Source organism: Girardinichthys multiradiatus, chromosome Y, assembly GCF_021462225.1.
Source record: "Girardinichthys multiradiatus isolate DD_20200921_A chromosome Y, DD_fGirMul_XY1, whole genome shotgun sequence".
Lineage (NCBI taxonomy): Eukaryota > Metazoa > Chordata > Actinopteri > Cyprinodontiformes > Goodeidae > Girardinichthys > Girardinichthys multiradiatus.
Genome location: NC_061818.1, coordinates 9,350,368 through 9,374,015, shown reverse-complemented (window position 1 = coordinate 9,374,015; position 23,648 = coordinate 9,350,368). Strand labels below are relative to the sequence as shown.

Genomic DNA, 23,648 nt, shown 5'->3' with positions numbered 1-23,648 from the left:
TGCATTTTACAGAAAATTTCAAAATGTATTTTCTACATGTTTTGTTTATTGATATTACCTGAATTAAATGGTGGTGTTAAAACTGATATTAAATATCCATAGGTCCAAATATGTTAGAAAACCACAGGCTGTTTTACAGTTTTCAAATGGTGCATGAGTTCAATTTTCACTCAGAAGTTGAAACTTCTAAGTTGGAATCAACAGAAGGTTTCCTGACAGGCAGAATCTCAACCGGGTTATGGGTTTCTTATCAATCTTGAAATAATCCAACACTGCAGCCTTGTTTATAAAACTTAGGGATATCTTTGAGCAAAACATTTCACTGCATTTTGAACTTTAAGACAAAAATGTCTCAAAGTAAAAATGCTGTAAATTACACTGCTCATTGCTTATAGCTGCTAGCATGGTAACAGTGCATATATGAATTAGTAATGCTTTGAATTCAGAGGTAATTGGAACACAGCTTGAAGCGCTACGAGCACTTACTCCTGGATCACAGTCATCAACTTAAATCCTAGATGCTCTTTAGAGACTTTTCTGAGAAAAACCAACGTTCAATGTGCTGGAACACAATGTGCTTCTGAAAGTAACTTTTTAACAAATAAAACAAGAAATTACAAAGCAACTAGTTACATGAAAGGAGTTCACACGGAGCAAGCTGACGAGGCGTGAGGAACAGAAGACTCTGACAGATACTGAATGCAACCAGAGGGTTTAAATACTGGAAGGAGTCATTACTGGTACAATGAACAAATATTAACTAAATTGGAAACGACCTAAAGAAGACATGGCTAAAAATTAGTACTCTAGAGGGAAGATAGACAGATCAGGGAGAGCTAAGGCAATTAAAAAACATGGCAAAAATAATAAGCAAAAAGTAAAAGCTTATAAACAACTACTGTAAACCAAATTCAGGGAAAGAAAAATATGACCAACAGAAGAATCTACAGGACATTAATATAAAACTACATGCAATACTAGAGTCAAACAAAACCAAAGTGTTAGAGATTAACACAAATAATAGCCCAAGTACCATGATTAGTACTTGTACCACAGTTTGAGAACCTTATGTTTATGTAGTCACACTAAATCCATTATCCAGTTTAATAAAGCAAAATGTTCCTTTATTTCTTATTTTGGTGACTTGAACATCTGCATTGAGATGCCTGGAGTTATCAATCTCACTCTTCTACTGAACTAATCGCCATGAGGATTATCAAGGGTGCAGCAGTAGCAAAACAACCCCACAAGCAAGGTTTTCCAAAATACAGGAAGCCAGATGTTTTCATCTGAGTGCCGGCGGTCACACATGCATGGGAAAAGCAGAACAATGGAACAATTTCAAAACAGGTATTTGTTTAAAAAAAAAGACAAAGAAAAAAGTGAAAGATTGACATAAATTAATGCAATAAGAAGCCATTATACTTCCTTACAATTTGAAGGTCTCATTCCATACGGGGTTTAGGCAACACTTTATAGTCTTGGTCTTCTGTTTGCTTTCACTGCGTGGATCTGGGATCAACTTCAGCTTCACGTAGGGGTCTGACAGACCATTGGGGTCCATAGGAATAAGATTCCTTGCCTCTTTAACTGGAAAAAAGTAAAGAAAAGAAGAAAAAGCAGAGTCAGAAAGTCAGAAAACATTTTATCTGCAGCCTACTAAGTTTTTACATTTGAAAAAAATCTGTTGAAGGGACAGTGGCCCTCTGGTGGTGTCCTAAGGATATGGCATTTTAAATTAATGAAACTGTTAGCTTAAAAAAGGTCTTTTTGCTGGCTGTTTGGATTGAAACAGAAAACTGAATGTGGATAGAAGTAAAATAACACAGCACAGATCTTACTGACAGGTAGCTAGTAAGTCGTAGCAGGTTTTTACTCTTAGATTCTAGTAGGACATTAATGTGGAACGAGTGATTTTTGCTTTTCAGCATTGCTGTTACTTATTTATAGAGTTCATAAATACTCTATGCAGAGAAAGAATAATAATATATTTTTAAATCAAAGAGGAAAGACTTCCTTTGAAATGACAATACGACATTATTTCTCATAAACCTGAATGATACAGTCCTAACCTTAAACAGGGTTGCCAGATCTGACCGTAATGACCATGCAGGTTGCCAGCTAACACTAATCCTTTCTTTGAGACAGTCTGTGCTTGGGAGGCAATTGTATTCTATTGGTGTAAATCTCCTGTTTGTACTGTTGCCCTTCTGTGTGTGTATGTGTCTAATAATTGTTGTGAGTCAAGCTGTAAGTTCACATAAATTACCAGAAGAAATGCTGCTGTGTCTTGGGCCATGCAAGGCTACCACTCCGTAAAAAAAGCTTTCCCAGCTCTGATACGCAGTGTAGGTACACATAAATATGTTGGAGTTTCTGTATTTGTGTTTTGTTGAAATCAGAAAAGGACAGACGGAAAAGCTACGTTTTGAAAGAAAGAAAAACATACAATATTTTGTATAAACGTTTGAATATACGCACTTTTTATATATGTATATTTAAGGACATACAGATATATGCATAAATATATCTTATAACGCATAAAAAAAAACAAAAAAAACCCAGAGAGTAAAGTGTACTGGAGTCAAATTCCTTGTTTGGATGTACGAATTTGGCAATAAAGCTGATTCTGAAGGTAACATTTTTACACTGTTAAAATAACACAAACAATTTTAAGAAATTAAAAAAGAAATAAAAAGTATTCCAAGGGTTTTTCTTTCTAACAATGCCACCTCCTTCAGTTTTACAGTTTTTGTTTTGATTTCTTTAGATTTAACCACAGGGTAATTTTTTTTTTTTTTGTCTATAAAACACAATAATCCACATAAAGTTATTTTCACAGGTCACATTGAAATTGAGATTTAGGTTCAAAGTATTTTCTTTAGTCACTGAAAAAATTCCAATCTATTTGAAAGAAACAACTAACAATTGTAACTGAGCAGAAATAAAACACCTATCCATAGGATATCAGATAATTTTTACACTAAAATAAACTAAAGTAACCAAAACATTTACACAACTAAGGATTTTAACCACAATATCATAATAATGATGCTAGTAGAAGGCATTTGTTCACCTAATTTAAATATTTAGGACAGCACTTCCATAGTTGCTAGTTAAAATCTATTTTTAACAATTACTTTCTATATATAGAACTGCCTTACTACAGTTGCACCTAATATAACTCTACCCTCAATGCATATTGGATTTAAGGGCAAAATTCTAAATTCTTCATGTGTTTGCAATAAATAAATTGCAAATTGCCTGAATTCCAAAAAATGCAACCTTACTAACCAAAAGCACAAGAAAGACAGCTCAAATTTGATCTACAGTAAGTAAGCCAAAGAGGTTTGGGGATTCCGTTCTGTGGATCAATGAATCAAAACTAGAACTATGAATCGGTGAAATACATTTCAGCATATGCTGAAAGAACACCATGCCTATAGCAAAGCATGGCGGTGTCTCAGTGGTGCTCTGAGGCGGCTTTGTTTCCTCTGGCAAGGATAACCTGCAGCATGTCAAGGGAAAGAGGGATTCAATCAAGTATCAGGAAATGTCATGCTGTCTGTGAGGAAGCCTGAGCATCACTGGACCTTTACACAGAAATATCCCAAGCATATCTCAAGGTCCACCATGGTTTGTTTAGAGAAGAAGACATAGAAAGTACTAAGGCCATCATACTGCCCTGTTCTGAACTCTATTGAAAATCTCGTCGGATATGAAAAAGGACCAAGGAAACTCAAAAATATACCTAAGTTGGAGGCCTTTACACATGAGGAGTAGGCTAAGATTCCTCAGGAACACTGCCAAAAGCTGCTGTCTGGCTATAAATCATGTTTTTAACAAGTAAAATCAGCAAAATTGCATTCTACTAACTACTAAAGATGGTTTTCATAAGTTTTTACCATCTCTTTGTGAAAGAACATAGGCTACCTTATGCACAATTTTATAAAAATCTTAAGGTCTTAAGACGGCAAGCAACTTTGATTTTAACCAGAATGGAAAGGATAGCTTCCCAGTGAACTTGTGGTTTGGGAAAATCCCAAGAGATCAGGAAACATGCTGCTGCTAAAGCATTACTCTTTGCTAACCTCCAATAGGTTAACCTCAGCGAGGACCCCAGCATTAAACTCTCAGCAGAGCAAGTCAATAAATATTAGATGATGCCGGTTAAAGTGACCATCAAATAGTGGTGGAGGAGAGCTGTAAAGAGGGTAGAATACAAAATAGTCCCAGAGGACACAGAGTAAATAGTGATCTGTCATTGTGACTAAATGGAAGTATCTGCTCAAGCGTACATATATATGGAATTTAATGCCACTCTGTGTTCTTGCACATTGCATGTTCTAAATAAAAAAAGACATCTAGAGGTCTGTGTATAGCTGAGGGGATGCATGAGAGGAAAGAGGTGCATTTATGGGGCCAGTGTAACAGCAGAATAGTTTATGTGTAAAGCACCATGGTTGCTGGCAGAGCACCCTTTGCCTTGTGAAACAATTTCTGAAGTCTGAGGAATTCTGGTGTGTCAAGACCTCTTTTACCCCAAGATGTGCTGCCAAAATGTGCTGAAAAATGTATGTTGTGGAAGCTGACAGAGCAGATTGTACAAAGAAAGCTCTTTGAGCTGCAACCTTGTTGAATGACATCTTGTTAAAGTCTGTCAATAACTTATCATTTTTATTTTAGTATGAACTGTTGATTAAGTATGAACTGTTGATTAAAACCCATCAGATATGACCATGATTGACACATTCTGCATCAGGATGACATTTGATTATTTTTATGGGATGTTCATTTAATTTTCACTTCAAAAATGTCACAATTTGACAATTAAATATTTCTAATCATACACAAAACTCACAATGATTCTCTGAATTATGTGTTATATCCAGCCACTCTTTTTTGAAAATAAATTTATAAATTTACTGTTAAATTAAAATTGTTCAGTTTACTCGTCTGAAGTCAATTATCTGACAGTACCAAATCTTTAAAAATAGATTTGAATAAATGTATATAAATCAGGATCATTCCATTAAACGCATAGTTTTATGTCATATTTTCTGTGATGTCCGAATCAATTTCAGTCAACTAAGAGATTAATCAGGTGTTCACAAGTAAAGGTGTTCATACAAGAAAAGGTTCCATGATTTCCAGGACCTCTAACATCGTTTAGATGTTGCTAAAATGTTAAACCATATGCTTAATCTTACAGCATATTTATATAGAACTGAATGAGATTTTTATATTATTAAATCTACATACTTAGAGGAAACCTCTTAAGAGAACTGGTAATGAACATTCAGAGTATCATTATCTGATTGGAGGTTTAACAGTGGCAAAGGTTCTTTCAGTGGCTCTTTCTCAATCTCTGAAACTCAAACATAAGGTTTTGTGTATAATTTCAACTCTGAAATAATCGACTTAAGCTTAAAGAAAGTTTGTAGAAAAAAAATCAAAAGAGCAATATTCAAAGTTTTACAGGTTGTGACTCCAGCCTTAAATGAATTAAGGGAACGCCTTAACTTAGGGCTGGGGCTTGTTGTATCATCTTTCAGTGACTCATACTGGGTCTCTGGACCTGTGGTTCTGAATGAGCTGTTTCTCACTTTAGTGGAAATCTTGACACATCTGCTTGACCCTGGCCATAATGTTGCCTCTCTAGAGAAGAACCAGCGGTTTATCTGGCACAGGCCTTGTATGTTTGGTGGTTCCCCTATTTGCAATTCAGAACCAAAATGTAAACAACTAACAGAAATTATCTTTCTGGATAAGCCAGGTTTCGTCTCTACAGCACAAAGCAAAGGCAAATGTAATGAAGCTTGCTGGATCTTTAATGATTAGGTAAAGAGGAAACAAAAAGTTACGATGAATAAAACAATTACTGAACAGAAGTTTAACTAAGTGGATCGGCCTTGATAAATCCAACTGGGCTACTTTTTTAATACTGCCGAGTGTTTCCATCTAGACTCTTCTCTAAGTCAGAAAAAGCTCACAGAAATCCCCCCATTGTGATGTCTTTGGGCGTCGATCACTGTGAAGTCAAGTAAACGTGTGATCGAGGCACACTATACAATCAAGGCCACAAACAGATCTATTATTCTTTCAAACCCTGTTGTTTACATCAGGCTGAGACAGTTCAACAAATACTTCAGGATATACATATAACACAGGCTGGAAGCAGCAGTCTAATTCAAGGCCTACTGATATGCAATCCGTTTACGAAGGACTGGACAAGAATGCATTCATTTCAAAAAGCTTACTGAGCTCTAAACTAGAAGAAAAGATCAAGAGCATGATACCAAATGCACTGAAGTTCATCTAAGCCAACAGTTTCTTGTCATAACAGCTTCATGTTCTGACAATCTCAGGTGCATCATCTTTGGAATAAAATATTATTTAGCACTGTCCAATGCCACAATGAAAGCACTGTCTTAATTTGGTGTTTTTAATAGGGTTTAGATTATGAGTTGTTGATTTCAGCTGCTTAGTGAGTTCCTTTTTGTTGCAACCAGAGGACTGTCAACAAGTGATGCACATAGCAACAGCACTAACAAGGACATTAGAATAAATTACTTTATGTTCTGCCAGTCTGGTGATGGCATGATAGACTGCTTTATACTCTGTGAAGCCAATGGATAAACTGCAACCAGACTCCTCCCTGCAGGGTCAAGGACCCAGATACACTGCTAGCACAATATTGAACCACCATGAGTTCATCACACAGGTCATATGCATGCTTTAGACAGACAATTCATGTGCTCTATCTCATGTAATGGTGAGAGCACTGCGTTTTTAACGCAGCCCCGACAACCTATTCATGTTGTGTTTGATTTATGGTGTGCTCTTTGTCTGGTGTAAAGGGGACAGTAGTGGTACAGCTTTGGTTTGAAAAGTCCTGTGCACTTTTAAGTCATTGTTTGAACATATTGATCTCAATAACTCCTTGGTTTCTGACATTATGTTTTCTTAACCATATGTGTCCACCACATCCCATTAGGGGCAACAAAACAGGAGGGCATCTGTAAGATTTTGGTTTTATACCCTACACTGCATTTGTCATGCTGGAGTCTCTTTAAAAGGTATGCCAAGCCCTTTCTGTTCCCCTGGGTTTTGCATCACTCTGATCTGCCTACGACGAGATGAAGGAGGTGAAGAGTTACAACACATCATATCAGAGTCACTTTACACCAGCAGCAACAGCTTCATAAAATACAAAATCAGAGTCAACACAAACACATCTCTCAGTGGAGGAGCCATATTTTGTTTACCAGATCCTGCTTTGTTAAGCTTAAGGGAAGATACTTGTAGTTTCTGCTCGTTATTCACCACCACACTGGATCCACACTGATCCCTGTTGGCAAAAAAATAAATAAACTGCTCCTGCCTCTGCCTTTTACTGTTAAGGATCTATCACATAAAACCGAAATTATGTCACAAAATAAGTCAATTCTAAAATAAACCATTAACTTTAGGTTCATATAATAAAGCAAGTAATTTTTACTTGGACATTTAAGATTTTGATTTAGTTCATCATTCTGGTCTGCTAAGTGGATTTTCAGCTTTGCTGCTGTCCAAGCAGTGTGTGTGATAAGTGCGCTCTCTTATCATTTCCCATAGTAACGAGCAGCTTATTTCCTGTGTTTGAGCGTGGGAACCAGAACCAAAGAACAGACTTAAACAGTGAGGAAGAAAACACAGAGCAGTAAGGAAGGAACTTTCTGCATATTTGTTTCAAGCCAATAAAGTATTCCTTTGTGATAACATAGAATAAAACAAATGATTACTACTTTAGCAATCTTTTAACATCAAGAACTGATGATGTAAAACTTTCATTCATATGGCAAAAAAGACTTCAGGTCAAATAAAAGACAGTAGTGAGCTGTTTGTAGAGTTTATTTCATAAAACTCAAGGTGAGGCCTTAAACCCACGAACATTGAATCAGTTGTCAAGCATGGTGGTGATAGCCTCATGCTGAGGGTCTGTAAGCTTCTGGGATAGCCCTCTTAAAGATTCAACCTCAAGTGATGTTACTAAGCTTTAAATATCATGGTTTCATTGAGTCTGCAATTGCAATGGTCACTTAAATGTGGATTTCTTTTCATATTATTCCAGATGTATTTTTTACCAATCTGTGGTTGTGAGTTTTGATATCCAATCAGTATTTTTCTTTTTTTTAAATGCAATACTAAAAAAAAAATAAAAAAAATCTACAATCTACAAATACAATAGTATTTCTTTAGCCTTTTGCTGCCACCTGCAGGTAAAAATAGTCAGTAAAGGTAAAAATGGATTTCATTAAACCAACCCTATTTAATGTTTTAGGCTAAAAGTATTCTAAATAAAGGTGAAAATGCCTCTTTAAACCATGTTTGCCTAAAACTAAGATTATGAGCAAAACCAACATTAAAAGAAATGCATTACGGTAGTTTCTTAAGTTTGACAAGGAGACGGATTTCTGCGAGTTTTTGATTTTAAGAAGACATTTGAGAAAAAAATGTATCAACCAGTCAAACACAACAGCAAGGAGTGTATATACGTCAATAAATCAATACTTGCTTTTTACTGAAGCCTTGCAGGACGGGCTCTGTTACAGTAACATCCAGCTTACAGCCCCTCAGCTTCAATATTAAGTAAGAAAGCTGTAAAATACAAACACTGCAATCCTGACAGCTACAAGAAGGAAAAGGAAAGTAACACGTAGATAAATGTACATCTCTGAGAAAGAAAGAATACATTTTGATCTGAGCCGTTATGGTCTTACAGCTGTGGTAAACAGACATGTGGTTTTTTGGGTTTATTTTGTGAGAACTAATGTCAGTCCTTTATTTCTGCCACACAATTAAGTCATTAAGCATTAGTCAAAAGATTTACAAATTTTCCCTGATTATCAGGTACATATGAGAGTAAAAACCCAACTAAGAAAAGTTTTATAGGTTTTTTTCAATAGAGACAGTGTTCTACTTGATCAGCTAGGCCTTAGTTGATTTTGGTACATTTCAGCTGGATTTCTGTCCAACACAGTAACCTGGCTGTTGTGCCCTATTAAATGTGTTTGTAGATTGTAGATTTTGTTTTTAGTATTGTATTTGAAAAGGAAAAAATACTGATTTACATATTTAATTGGTCATTGTTAAATGCATCTTTGGCCCATAAGATTTTCATGGGTCTAGAATTACTAATAGTACATGTCTAACAATGTTAATCATTACAAATAGTTAGAAAAAACCCCCAACAGGAAGACACTATCTTAATTACAAAATAAAATAAAATAAATCACAGTAACAATAAGCCCTGTGTTAAAGTATTAAATAAAAATAGTAATTGGATTTTAACTATCGTCACAATAAATGTAAGAAATGTAATGTACTGACTGTTCTAATCTAAAAAAAAATGTGCACTGGTATAAATATAGTTGTAAAATAAAGACGTAAATGTGAAATTGAATGCAGCACCTTAAAAACGACATAAATTGATATTTTAAAATATTAATTAATAATTAGTTGGGATTATTGTGTATTCTTAAACGTCTTCAAAATGTCTGATATTTATAATTCAGTCTAACGTGTTATTTTTGTTAATTATTGCAGAGACACTGTATATGGTGGGGGTGGGTGGGTAAAAGTTATTACCATATTTTCTGTAATCCCCACAAAGTCAAAATAATAGATTTAAAAATATATATTTAAACATATAAATACACCACAGAAAGCCGCAGACAAAAAAAAAAAAACAACAAAAAAAACGTCAAGCTTCTAAAATAATCAACTATCTGGTTGAATGTTTGACTGCTTTTCTTTGCCGAAAACAGCAGAATTAATTTTAAATTGTTGGTTTCCTGGTTTCTTGGTATAGACTCGGTTTTTAAGCATGGTGGTTACATTTTCAATGGGGTTAAGCTTGTGGTCCATTTTAAAAACCAAATGTTTGCCTGCTTTAACCGTTCCAAAGCAAGTTTGGATGAATGTTTAGCATCATGGTCAGGCACCCAGTTGTGTTTCACCTTGCTTGACAGTTAGTACATGGTACATCACCCTAACTCTTTTAAAAATATGTCTTGTCATTCTGGCCAAACAGATAAATCTTACAGCTAAGTCTTACATTCAGCCTCAGATATGGCCCAGACCTCAACCCCATTCAAATGACAGATCCATGTCAATAATCCACTAATTTAATTGAAGTCTATGATTTCTGCTAAAAAAGTGATTAAGAATTCAACCACAACTATGACATAACCAGTTGATACCTGAAAAAGCATTTTGTTTCTCTGTAGCTTGGTAATGGACCTTTAAATAAATCACATAAATCTTTAAAAAGCTTAAATTTATATGAGTTTCATTCTCAATAAAAGTGTTTGTGAACTTTTGACCAGAACTGCATCTGCATGTACTATTAGAGTTTTTCAAAAGAAAACAAAAATGCTAAATAAATCAACATATCACCTGAAAATGTAAATTATATTGCTTCAATCTTAAATTCATACACATGGCAAAATAACATTAACCATGAACAAAAACAAAAGAAATGAAGTCTAAATCTGCGTATTCAGAGGAAGGCGTGTGATAGACATAAACCAAGTGTCCTCATCGTTCATCTCTGCCATCCTAACAGCAGAGGGAGACAAACACCTGCATTTCCCAGCAGATGTCTTTCTGCTCTGTATGCGTCTGCATGTCTTCCTAAGATAAACTTACTGGTGACGGTGAGAACATTAGTCTTGACCTCGGCGCTGATCTCGATGCGACCTCTCCTCTCAGTGTGGTCCGTCCCACACAGGTTCGGCACATTGGGCACGCAGCGCTTGTGGATGTTCATCATACAGTCTGGAAAACACACACAAGGCCACGTCCCAGAACACTGATCAGATAAAATGTTTATGTTTGGATATGTTTTAAAGAAGTCATACATTCAAGCACATGCAAATAAAAGTAATTGTTAAACAATTTCATGTAAATATGGACAAATATGATATTATATGAGAGGTTAGGTGTAGTTTGGAGCACGTACGGTCACATCTCATTCCCTGGTGTATGAGGCCATAGAGTAGGGAGCCACAATGGTCACAGAAGGTAGGGCTGGAGTAGGTGTGGATCTTAAATTTATGCTTTGCCCTCGGGTCCTGAAGAGAAACATTAAACGAAACATTAAAAACTGGTTTCACACTAAAACTATGCCTTTATGGGGTTAAACATGTCATATTATTTGATCAAATGAGAGCAACTTTGCAGAATCACACAACAAATAAATGTTCTTCCATCTATTTCACCATGAGCCATTCATCACAGACTTTCCACCGCTGAAAACAATAACAGGAAGTTTATTTGGGGGCAGGTGAACACAAAGGGGGGTAGGTGCTGTAATCTGATAGGTTTCGTCTGAATTGCTTTGTTCATAGCAGTTATGCGAGGCCACAAAAGCAGCCACACTCAGAGCTTAACTGCATATGTATGTCAGTGAGCGGGTGTACAGATCTGTGAGCACAATAGGACATTGTTTAAAGTATATACTGAGCTGTTAAACAAACAAAAACAGGCATACAGGTTTTTGAACAATTTACTAAGTGACGGCGCATTTTTTAAACCCATAATCCATGTGGAGATATTAATTATTAGAAGCAAAATGTACTTGAGACAAACCTCTGTGTTTGGTTTACCTTTGTATCCCATCTCAAAGATTAATTATTTCCAACCAAATTAAAGCAGCAACATAATTTGGCATAAGCTAATAAGCCAACCCTCTTTAAAAACCTCTTCTGCTGCTGGTTGTCATTTATTGTTTATCTTCAGTAGTCCTAAATAAATGATGATTTCTGTTTTTGGCTGTGTGAATAAAATTCTTGCTTGTGCTTTTCTAATGTTTACAACAGTTAGGTTGGATGAAGAACAACTTTCAACTTTAATTTTCAAGTCAAAGATTCCAAATCAGATTTGGGTATGGACTTTGGCTAGGCCATTCTGACACACGGATTTTCCTTTGCTTTGTCATTGTATGATGATGCCTCACCCATGTTTCTTAACAGCAGTTTTCTGGGTGAGGTGAAGTGTTGGTGCTCTACCACACAGCACTTTGAATGTAACGAAATGTTTCATTTTGGTCGCTTCTGACCAGAGTGTCTTCTTTCACATGGCTACTGTGTCCGTTGCATTGTAAGAGTTATACTTCAAATGGGACTGCATGTTTTTTTTTTTCAACAATAGCTTTCTTTTTGCCACTTATCCAAAATGATTTAAAAAACAGTTGTCTGAGTTGTTTAAGCTTGGGATGTTGTGTTATTACCTCATCCTGCTTTCAACTTCTCCACAGCTTAATTCTTGACCTGTGTTCCTTGGTCCTGGTGAAGGTGTTTATTCAGTAATGTTCTCTAACAAGCCTCTGAGGCCTTCACAGATTCATACTGAGATCAAAATATGCACAGGTGGACTCTACTCACTAGTTTGGTGACTTCTGAAGAGAATTAGGTACACTGGAATTTACTTGGGGGTATCAGTAATAGGGGACGAATAGATATTCTCTTTAACATACTTTTGAGCAAATATTTTAAACCATATATTGTACTTTCACTTTGTGTTGTGTTTGTTTTGGTCGATTATATAGAATTCAGCTGAAATACACTGACATTTGTGGGTGTATTGTCATCTCAAATCACATCTAACATGCAAAACATCTAAGTAAAAAAATTTTGTGTGTAAAGTTTCTGCAGTAGACAAACATTTCCTGTGCATACGGAGGGCACCATCCGCCTGCTTCAGTCATCTTACCATCTGCATATATGTATAAGATTTTTACCTTTTTGTCTTCCTGTTGTCTGCAGCATGCTCATTTCTGCACATTAACATTCATAAGTTGTTTTTAACCGAACATTAGAGGCTTTACGTGGGAGTGTGGAGGGTGGGATATGAGGCCAGCCACATGCACATATCTCCAGGTGGACTGTAATTTCTTAGGGGAACAATGCCTTTAGGTTTGTGCATAATTTTATTCTGAATCATATGACCTGTTTTATCAATAAAAGCCCTAAAATGTTTTCCTTAACTCTCAAACAGCAAAAAGCAATTATTGTTTTTTGGACATTTCTTAAGACTGATCCTGATTATGTTCTATAAGGTAAAAATTTCAGACAAATCCTCTTCATGAAAATATATTCAAACATGCAACTGGGGTGGTGGAAAAACCAAGCTATTTTTGTCTGATGTCTTTCAAGTGCCCACGTGAGCTCATGCATGTGTGACACCTGCAACCACTGTGGTGAGAACACACACCTGCACATGAGCTCTGTGATAGTACAGATGTCCACAGGGAAGCTACATATTCTCAGTTTTCAAATATTTAAATTTAACAGCCTGAACAAATGACATGATTGCATTCTTACTCCATTCCACATCTTTCCTGGCATATTATGTAGCATTTCGACAGTTGTCTCAATTAAACTTCATTAAAAGTCAAAGAGAGTCCTAGCATGCAACGTGCCTTTGTTATGCTTGCATGAATTTCATATCTGCATTTTTCTTTTCCTGTCTTTTAGAAGAAGAAATGAGCAGCTGGAAGCTAGAATTACATGTAGTCCAGAAACCTCAGATTAACAAAATAAAAAAAATCAAAGAAACAAAATGACAGAAAATGATTCACCATCAACAAATGTGAAAGTAAACATTTAAAAGAAAAGCAAGCACAGTCTCACAAATCTTTCTACAGACATGTCTGCAGTTATGGTCGGCTGAACGTAAGGATAGCATACCAGTTGTTCCCTGGTCTATTTTGGCAAGTTGTGCCTTTTTTAGAGGCGGAAAAAAGAACCTAAAATTTGTCAATAATTATCTTCTTCTTTAAATGCCTTCATTTTTTAAGGCTTTGGTAAGTACTAAATAGAACTATGGTGTTTTTTTTTTATAGCTGAGTAACAACAAAATAAAAGAACAAATATACATTTGACATATTTGAAAATAAAATTTTCTTTAAGAAAATTAATAGAATGAGAAAAAACTAGGAAAAATAAAGTTTGTTTTTTTCTTTAGGGTCACTTTGAAACCTTCAAATCTAGGCTATTTTTCAAGCTGTGGTTGATTGAAATTATGATGGCCAACACGTGTCCTCTGCATGTGTTAAGAACATTGATTTAAATGACTAGATTGGGCATCACGTGACTTTTAGATGACACACAAATAGCACACATAAGCTATTGCTATGCATTGAGTCAGGACTGCTGCAGCAGCAGCGACAGAAGTACACCAAAGTGGTTCTTTTGGAATGCCAATAAAGAATCTAAGTGAGATATACACATGAAATGTAATTAGTGAAAAATTTTACAAAAACTATGTATGGCATGAAAAGTAGTACAGTGTTTAAAATACAAAAATAAAACATTTTACCTGGTTAAATATTACTAAATTTGTTTTGCCCCCCTTATGTTCCTCAAAGTGGAACTAATCTCCTTATTAAGCTAGTTGTGCTGGATAGGCTATACCAGGCTATGCTCTCTCTCTCTTTAGTGGTCTCAGTGTGTTTCTGCATTGCTGTGACAGCCTCAGAAAAAAAGGAGGGGCTGTCTGTCTTCAGTCTGGGAGTTTCCGTCAGATACCAGAGTGAGCTGCACAAACACCATGGACTGTTCATTTTAAAAAAATCAAGCATGACTCAAACCAAAGCTTTGGTGCTACTGCTTGGCGACAGCTAAGCGGGCCAAACCAGCGACCAGGCTACTGGGAAATGTCTCGGTGCAGCCAATGGCCAGTCCATCCCTGGGCCCAGGTGAAATAAGTAACAAGAACCCTCTTTTAAAATAACAGTTTAGAAATTTCAGTATCAAGGCCAGAAACCAACCATGTGTGATACAATAATCAGAACCACAACTATCAGCTTGAGCTGTTAAAAATCAATCGACAGCATGGCAATCTTTGTAGCACCGTAGGGATACCTCTCAGCACTGTACAGCACAGTTTCCACACTGCTTATAAATTTAAGTTTAGGGAGAGTACATATTTCTGTGTATCATAATATTGGCAATTGTTTCAGCTTTAATTTGAGCCAGACTTCATAGAAATCGGATAAGAAATAGGGTGCTATGACTGTCCATACACAGATCAGAAGAGAAGCTTTGCCATAGAGTAAAACAGTTTTAATCTTATTCTAGGAAAATGCTTCATTAAAAATAGCTGCTTGATGCCTCAAAACTACTACATAAAAACACATACTAAAATTTTACCATACCTTTTGAGTAACACCTAACACTTTTGTTTTTCTGCCTACATGATTAATATTTTCCAAAAGTGTCAAACTTCTATTTTACGTTGTTTAGCAAAAAACAGGACCCAACTAAAACACCAGATGGAAGACAGATCCTAGATTATCAAGTGGATTATGTGATATACAGTCCTTGGAAAAAGAAAGCTTCAATGGCTTTCAATACAGTCAGTCAAAAACAGTACAGCCCCTTGATACAAAAGCTTGCAGAACTGCCTAGGGCAGCTGTAGTCTCCTTCTGTATGGCATTATCAGTCTCTTACACTGTTGTGGAGAGATTTTGGCCAACTTATCTTTAAAACATTGATTCAGTTCGGTTAAAGTTGTGCTTTGCAGAAATCTGTTTCTGCATATCTATCTTAAGGTCCTAACTCAGCACCTTAGTCCATCTGAGTTCTGGACTCTAGCTAGGTTATCGTAGCATGCAGTTTTTTTTTGTTTTCCTGTTATTGTTTTGTAGAGTCGCTGGTCTATTTGGGATCCATGTACGGTTTTATGACCCAGTTTAGGCCAAGATTCAGACAGATGGTCTTAAATTTCCCTCTAAAGAAACTTTGGTATACAGAGAAGTGAATGGGTGACCAGACCTTCTGGCTATAAAACAAAATCAAATCACCATCCATCCACTACCATCCCTTATGGTAGGAATGAGGTCTTTGTTCAAGACCTCTTCTGATTTTACTGTCATGGATTTTAACATTTAGCATGCTAACACACATGAAAATGTGATGACTGAAATCTGAGATACAGCTCTTGGGGTTTTTGCAATTTCTTTGAGGATTGCATGTTCTGACTGTGGTGTGAAGTGTGTCAAGTCTCTCAAATGGGTTCCTCTTATATAATTAATTTTTTGTACTATAGAATGATAGACTTGTAACCCTTCTAAGATTGATGGACAGCAACAGCTGCATGACTAAGGTCACTGTTAATGTCTTTCCATTTTGGTACTGTGTAAACAAACACCTATTTGCCCCAGAGCAGCAAACAGCCAGAACTCCTGTTTTTATAAAAATGGTCAGACTTGCTGGTGATCAGTTATCCAGCTGTCTTTGATTAGCCAAACCTGACTCCTATGTCCCATTTTAAATTCTATGGAAGCAGCAAAGATTTACTTAATTTTCAACAAGGCTGACTTTGGTATTATGAAAAGTTTCATTCAACCATAAATTTAAGTTATGCATTATGATGTCGACATTTTTGACCTATTTTGATGTCAATGTCTATTCTCGCTCTCTGCATTCCTTTGTTTTATCATAGCACTCTCCTGTCCAATTATGTTTCCTGCCAGCACTATTAGTCATCTCCCGCCAACACACAAATCAAACACATGCAGTCATGTTATTGGAAATGTTCTGTGAAAGACAGGCTTCAGAGTGACTTTGTGATATTTACATTTCTTTTCTTTCTTGAAATTATCCACACAGGAAACTATAGAACACACCCATGCCCATATTTAGTAATAGTTCTAAACTAACTGTGCTAATTGTGCAGAACATTATGTCTGCTTTTATTTTTATAAAGTAATGCTGGATGGCTGATGAGTTGGTGTTAGCTTGTTAATTAGCTGCATTAAGTCTGCAGCACTCTGCTTTTATAACCTGCAGACATTATAACTTTTGTAGCTTTTTGCATATGTTTGTTTCAAAACAGAATTAATGTCTGGGTGTTTCCCTTCCAGATATACTTCTTCTTTTTTAATCACTCATAAAGGTTTAAGCAAATTCCTCAATATTCAGCCATAGAACACAACTGACCGACAGCTTGAAGCAACAGGTGGCAATGGGCAATATTCCTTTACTCTGCATGTGAACCGAGAAAGCTCTGCACTGTCTTTAGCTTGTCATTATACATATCATAAATGGTACAATAGATTTTAGGTTGTTTGCTTATTTGAAACCATGACTTTTTACAAGTGTGGAATTGAACCTTCAAGACGTAAATCAGTCCATGCCCAATACAATATCCGTTAAACATGTGCATGCTCTTAAACCTCTGAGTTTTATACTATTAGCAAGCAGCGGGCCTGAAATGTAGGTTTCATTAGAGGATATCATCCCTCGACTTCTCCCACAGGGAACCCTTTCTATTAACCCAGATCTATAATTGAATTCTTCTTTTAAACATACACAGCTAACAGAAGGGAAGAAAAATGAGAGGTAGTATGGGAATTGTGAGCCACAGACAAAGAGATGATCTTGCAGACAACAGAATAAACTGTTTTTGGATTTGGCGGTTGAGGCATCACTCTAGATAGCAATTGTATATCTGTTTTTAAATAGATGTACATCTTGGTGATTTCCCTTGCTGTTGGTAAGAGTTCTTCGTTCTCCGCTGTATTCCCATATCTAATAATAAAATAAGCAACTAGTTTGCAGCAGAGCTAGCCTACATTCCACGGGGCGGATATTGTAAGGCCACGAACTCAATAAAGAAACATGATGATGGTGACATGGCCCCATAATTAAGAGCAGAAGACCCCTGGGTGGAACGGATTTAAAATAGACGATATACAGGACGGTTTCAGGTTTGGTATAAAGGGAGAGAATGTGAGAGATATTTTCATGGAAGGGGAGAGCTACAGTACATGCAAGCCAAATATAGAAATGTTCAAGTGTCAGAAATGAAGAGAGCTGGCAGAAAATAGAAAGGAGATGACAGAGATGGATGGAGAGATTTGAAGTGACAAACGGAAAAAACAGAAGCTTTATGCTGGCTTAAAAATAAAAGATGCCCAAGAGGTGATATTTTAACTAGTTCTGTTGACTCTATTGAAATACCTCAGGTGTCTTTTACAACATTCTTAGGGATTATTGTTGATGAGAATCTGACTTAAAAAAAACTAATTGACTAGATTAGCAAAAATTAAATAAATAGATACGTTCACCAGCTTGTGACTGGAAACCCTTTTAGAAATGTTGTAATATAATTTAATCTATTCTTATATTTCATGTTTGGTGTATGGTTTGGGCATGCACTTTTCCTAACCATTGTAGTACTTAAAACATGCTTTGTTAGGAATGCCACATGGTCAAAGCAGTTTCATCAGATTCTTACAATTTCTGATATTAATCTACTTTTTACAGATACACTACCGGTCAAAGATTTTAGACACACATTCTCATTTAATTGGTTTTGTTTATGTTTATGACTATTTACATTGTACATCGATTCTCACTGAAGGTATCAAAAAAATGTAAAAGACCTTTAAATATGTTTTATATTTTAGATTCACTAAAGTAGCCGCCCTTTGATGACTGAAATATTAACCTTTGTCCGTCTCTCAATGAACCCCTGGGAAGTTCTTTCTTGTCTTCTCTTTGGAAAACCATTACAGGTGACCGCCTCATGAAACTCATGGAGAGAATGCCAAGAGAGCAAAGCAGTGATCAAGCAAAGTGTGGCTATTTTGAAGAGTCTAAAATATTGAAACGTTTAAGTTATTTCACACTTTTTGTTATAATCCCATGTGTTCATTCACAGTTTTGTTGCCTTTTGTGAAAATCTACAATGTAAATAGTCATGAAAAAAAAAGAGACCAATTAAGTGAGAAAGTGTATCTAAAACGTTTGACCGGTAGTCTGTGTTTTTATTTCAAGACACATTTAACAATTATGATATTGCTGAGTATTTCAAGGTCTATTTTCCAACAAACTCGCATATCCATTTTTATTCCAGTCCCTCCATTCTCAAAGATTTCTCGATAGAAAAGGCATATTTTTATAAGACATAGTAATGCTAAACTATAGAATATGTTTCCCCTAATCTTATTGCTTTACTGTTTTTATGAAATCCTTGTTCATAATTTTCATTTTTACTGATATAAACAACAACATATTTAGATATGGGGATATAGATTTATTTTCTAAGATTATTTAGTGAACAATATATTGTGGATCTTCTGATTGTCAAAAGTCTTCAAACAATGATAAAATACCAGGTGATGTAACAACATGAGACCACAATAAGTCACACAAAACTCTTCTGCTGTTAATTTGGATGTATGATTGGACGTTTTGTGATGCTGAGAAATAAAATGTATCTTCAGCTTCAGCATTCTAGCAGACATTTATGGTTTTGAGTCAAAAACATCTCTGGGTGATGCACAGATGCACACTTAAAAAATCTTCTGCAATTCTTTCCATGTTACTGTTACCCTCCCGGCAGCATCCCTGACAAGCTTCTTTCTTTTCTTTTTATCACTATTGGAGAAATAACCAGTTTTTATAATGTTACTGAAACCTTAGCATCAGTAGATCATTTCAGTTAAATTGCTAATGAGCAAATGTTCTTATAATAATAAAAGGATAGCTAAACTTTACTTCAGATTCCCAAAACTGGCAAGTGTGAGTTAAAGACCGAATGCTAAAACTGAACTAAAATTTGCTTCAATGATTTTTTGAAGCTCATCAGTGTAAGGGTGTGCATACTTATGCAACAAGGTTATTGCAACTGTTAAATTTTTTATTTTATCCTCCAAAAGATTTGTTAATTTTTCATCTAAATAATATAGAACAAATGTCAAATTAAAGGTAATTTATTTACATCATAAAAACTTGGCATTTTAACAGGGGTGTGTAGACTTTTTGTATCCTTGTAAATTCTTTCAGCTTTCTTATTCTCTGCAACAGGCTATTTTCTTCAATGTTTTTGTTTTCGGCTCAATGTCCTGCATGAACATGTTTGAAGGTAAATCATCCATCCGTCGTCTATACCCTATTGCTCTTACAGGGGGCATTGTTCCTATCTTTAGCAGTCATTAGGCGAGAGGAGGGGATACACCCTAGACAATGTCGCCAGTCCATCTCAGGGCAACACACGCACACCCACACACACCTAAGGGCAATTCAGCGAGATCCAATTAATCCAACCATCTTCCTTCAACAGTTTCTGGACTGTAGAAGGAAGCTGAAGTACCTGGAGAAAGCCCACAGAAAGACCCCAGGCCAGAAACGTAGGACCTTCTTACTGCAAGGCAACTGCGCAGCCCCTGCTTACACATAATTAAATCCATTGTTTTAGAAAATTTGAATATTGGAAAAATATTGGAAACTCATGGTGTCACATTCTAATCAGCTAATTAACTCCAAACACCTGTAAATGTTGCATTCCTCATGTCAAGCCACTCCTGAACCACAGACAACGTCAGAAGTGTCCTACCTGGGCTGAAGAGAAAAGGAACTGGACTGTTGTTCAATGGTCCAAAGCCTTGTTTTCAGATGAAAGTAAATTCTGCATTTCTTTTGGAAATCAAGGTCCCAGAGTCTGGAGGAAGGGTGGAGAGGCACAGAATCCATGTTGCTTGAAGTCTGGTGTGACGTTTTCACAGTCAGTGATGATTTGGGGAGCAGCCATCTAACAGGACATTTTAGAGCACTTTGTGCTTTCTCCTGCTGACAAGCTTCATGGAGATTCTGATTTCCTTTTCCAGCAAAACTTGGCACCTGCCCACACTGTCAAAGGTACCAAAATCTGGTTCAATGACCATAACATTACTGTGCTTGAAAGGTCAGCAAACTCAGTTGATCTGAACCCCATTGAGACTCTATTATCTATTATCAAGAGGAAGATAAGGGACACCAAACCCAACAATGAAGACGACCTGAAGGCTGCTATCAGAACAACTGGGGCTTCTATTACACTTCAGCAGAATCACAGACTGATTGCCTCCATGCCACGCTGCATTGATACAGTAATTAATACAAAAGGAGGCCCAGTATAGTATTGATTACGGTACATAGAAATTAATATAATTTTAAGAAGTCTATTTCTGTTTAACGCCATTTTTATTGATCTTAGGTTATATAACAATTTTCTGCGACACTGAATTTTGGATTTTTATTATGTGTAAGCAAAAATGTATCAAAATTACAAGAAATACATGCTTGAAATATTTTACTCTGTGTATTTTCATTTTCTGAATTGAGTGACAAAACATTGTTTCACGATATTCAATTATTTTTAAGATGTATCTGTAAGGGCAATTTAAAGAGACCAGTTAACCTTAGTCATGTTTTTTTTTTTGGACTGAGAAGGAAGACGGAGTACCTGGAGAGAACCCACGCATGCAGGGAAAAACATGTAAACTCCATACAGAAACCCAAGGTACATTAGCCTATGTAAAATTTACTTATGCAATATTATTGTTTAACACAAAAGAGGTTTTAAACTTTCATAAAATGAAACAAATATTAGTAACAAGATGAGGAAAAATAAATGCTGGCAAATTTTTAAGGTTGCATTTGGGAAAAGAGCTTAGCCCTTAGGGAGTTGCGGAAAAATAAATTATAGAAGAGAAGCTATCTGAATCACCGCGCCAAGAAAGAGCTGCAAAAGTATTCAACTGAAAGACGGGGAAAATAACCAAATTTAATTTTAGACGCAGGAACAGTGTTATCAGTCAGAAAGCCGACAGGAGAACACAAGTGTTTCCTCTGGAGCGTCTCACTGACTGTGCTTGTCAGACTGAAAGGCCACTCCAGAGGGAGGTGAAAACAGGTGGAACTTAAGAAGGGGTTTTTGAGACTAATACCGAGACAAGGGCAAATCAGTTGGTTCCCTAAGATGAGAGTGGATTTGCATTTTCTTTTTAAGATCCGTGACAGAGCACATCATAAAAGCACTTGATGTTTTAAGAGCAGAATGAAGAATGACTATAAATGGCCTTAGTTTGAAACCTGTTTGGACGGTATGTATTTATTTACAGTCAATGAGGAAACTACAGATTTATTTTCTTAAATGGCTTCTACAGTATAAAAGGACATGCTAGAGTGAGTCCTATCTGTTCTATTACAGTGTAAATCCAAAACTAAATCCATTTTACTTAGAAAGCACATTAAAAAAACAATTTGTTTCACAAAAATTATTTACAGTACTAAAACAGGTCAAACCAAAACACAAACAATAATAACATTAAAAATAATCAAAAACAATAAAAGCAGAATTAACAAAGACTGTAGTAAAACAACAAACAAACCCCCAAACAAAACCACTACAAATAGGTGTGTTTTTAAGAGAGACTTAAAAAAAGCAAGGGAAGAAGCCTGTCTTATACATAATAGCAACTTTTTCAATAATTTTGGAGCATGACTGAAAAGGCTCAAGCTGCTCTGAGCTTCAGCCTAGCTTTTCGTACAACCAACAGAAGTTATTTATTGAAACCTAACGCTGAAGCATGTCAGAGAGGTATAAAGGAGCAACACAATTAACACATTCAAAAGCCAAGAAGAGGATTTTAAAATCAGTTCTTTGGCACACAGGAAATGTGAGGTTAAGACAACTAGAGAAAGACAGATGTTGGCTGCTCAACTGTATCTGCAACAGGGTGGAGACATCTGACTGAGGTTCATGAAGTGAAAATGTTTAATCAATCAACATTAGTGCCCCACTGCTCTTTCACCTTTTTTCTTTCCACGTGTCCTGTGCACAGCATATCAGGCATACAATATGGAGAAGCTGCTTGCCTACATGTGTCAGGGCAAATTTGCTCTACAAAAAAGGATTTCTCAAGATAAAATCCTAATTGCATGGTGGACTTTATTAAATTAAGACTGGATCCAGTATCAAAGGCAGGCCATATTGATGTTATAGTAACTGGTGTGTGTATGATCTTGTGTTTGTATGAAATAAGTGTGATTGTGTTAAATGGGTGTATATGAGCAAGTTTGTCACCTGCAGGTGACATGGCTGGCCCGACACATCCCCAGGAGCCAATGCCACCAGTTGGAAGCCCACTACTCCCGGATGCGGCCTGAGCACCCAGACAAACAACACCACACCAGAGGGGGTTGTGATGAGTTTGCGCCAGACATAACGTTTTTCTTGGTGGCTGAAAAGTTTAATTTTTCTCTCATCTTGCCAGAGAACTTTCCTCCACACATGCAAGATGATTCATTTGATGGTGCTCTGGGGGAACATCATTATCATTTTTTTATAATCTGACCCTGACTTATACTTCTCAACAACTGTGTCACTGACTTGTTTGGAGAGTTCCTTGGTCTTTATGACGTGATGCTTTTTGCTTAGTGGTGGTGCAGCCTCTGGGGCCTTTTAGAAAAGGTGTGTTTATGCTGACTGATCATGTGACACTTAGACTGCACACAGGTGGACTTCATTTCACCAATTATGTGACTTTTGAAAGGTAAGGTAATAACTTTTAGGGCATTTATAACTTTTTTATAAAGATGTTTTCCTAATTTAACTTCACCAACATAAACTATTTTGTGCAGATCCATCACATACAATGAAATTAAAAAATATTTAAATTACAGGTTAGAATGCAACGAATACTTTTTCAAGTATAGTAGTTCAATACTTTTGCAGGGTCCATCGTCCCACACATCAAAACCCTACTGATGTTTGTTGTTGCATGTGTTAGGGAGGAGGGGATGAATCCCCCTGGGGGCCAGCTCCCCAA

At 36.3% G+C, this 23,648-nt stretch overlaps 1 protein-coding gene across 2 annotated transcripts in view; it reads right to left on the bottom strand.

Moving 5' to 3' along the window:
• Window positions 1-23,648, bottom strand: part of LOC124864744 (protein kinase C beta type) — a 142,258-nt gene that overhangs the window by 61,050 nt on the left and 57,560 nt on the right. For both annotated transcript variants that reach the window (XM_047359640.1, XM_047359639.1), the window contains exons 4-6: window positions 11,006-11,117; window positions 10,693-10,821; window positions 1,434-1,590 (exon numbers count right to left, since the gene is read on the bottom strand). In XM_047359640.1, coding sequence (XP_047215596.1) covers window positions 1,434-1,590; window positions 10,693-10,821; window positions 11,006-11,117 — 398 coding nt within the window. The remainder of the gene's footprint in view (window positions 1-1,433; window positions 1,591-10,692; window positions 10,822-11,005; window positions 11,118-23,648) is intronic.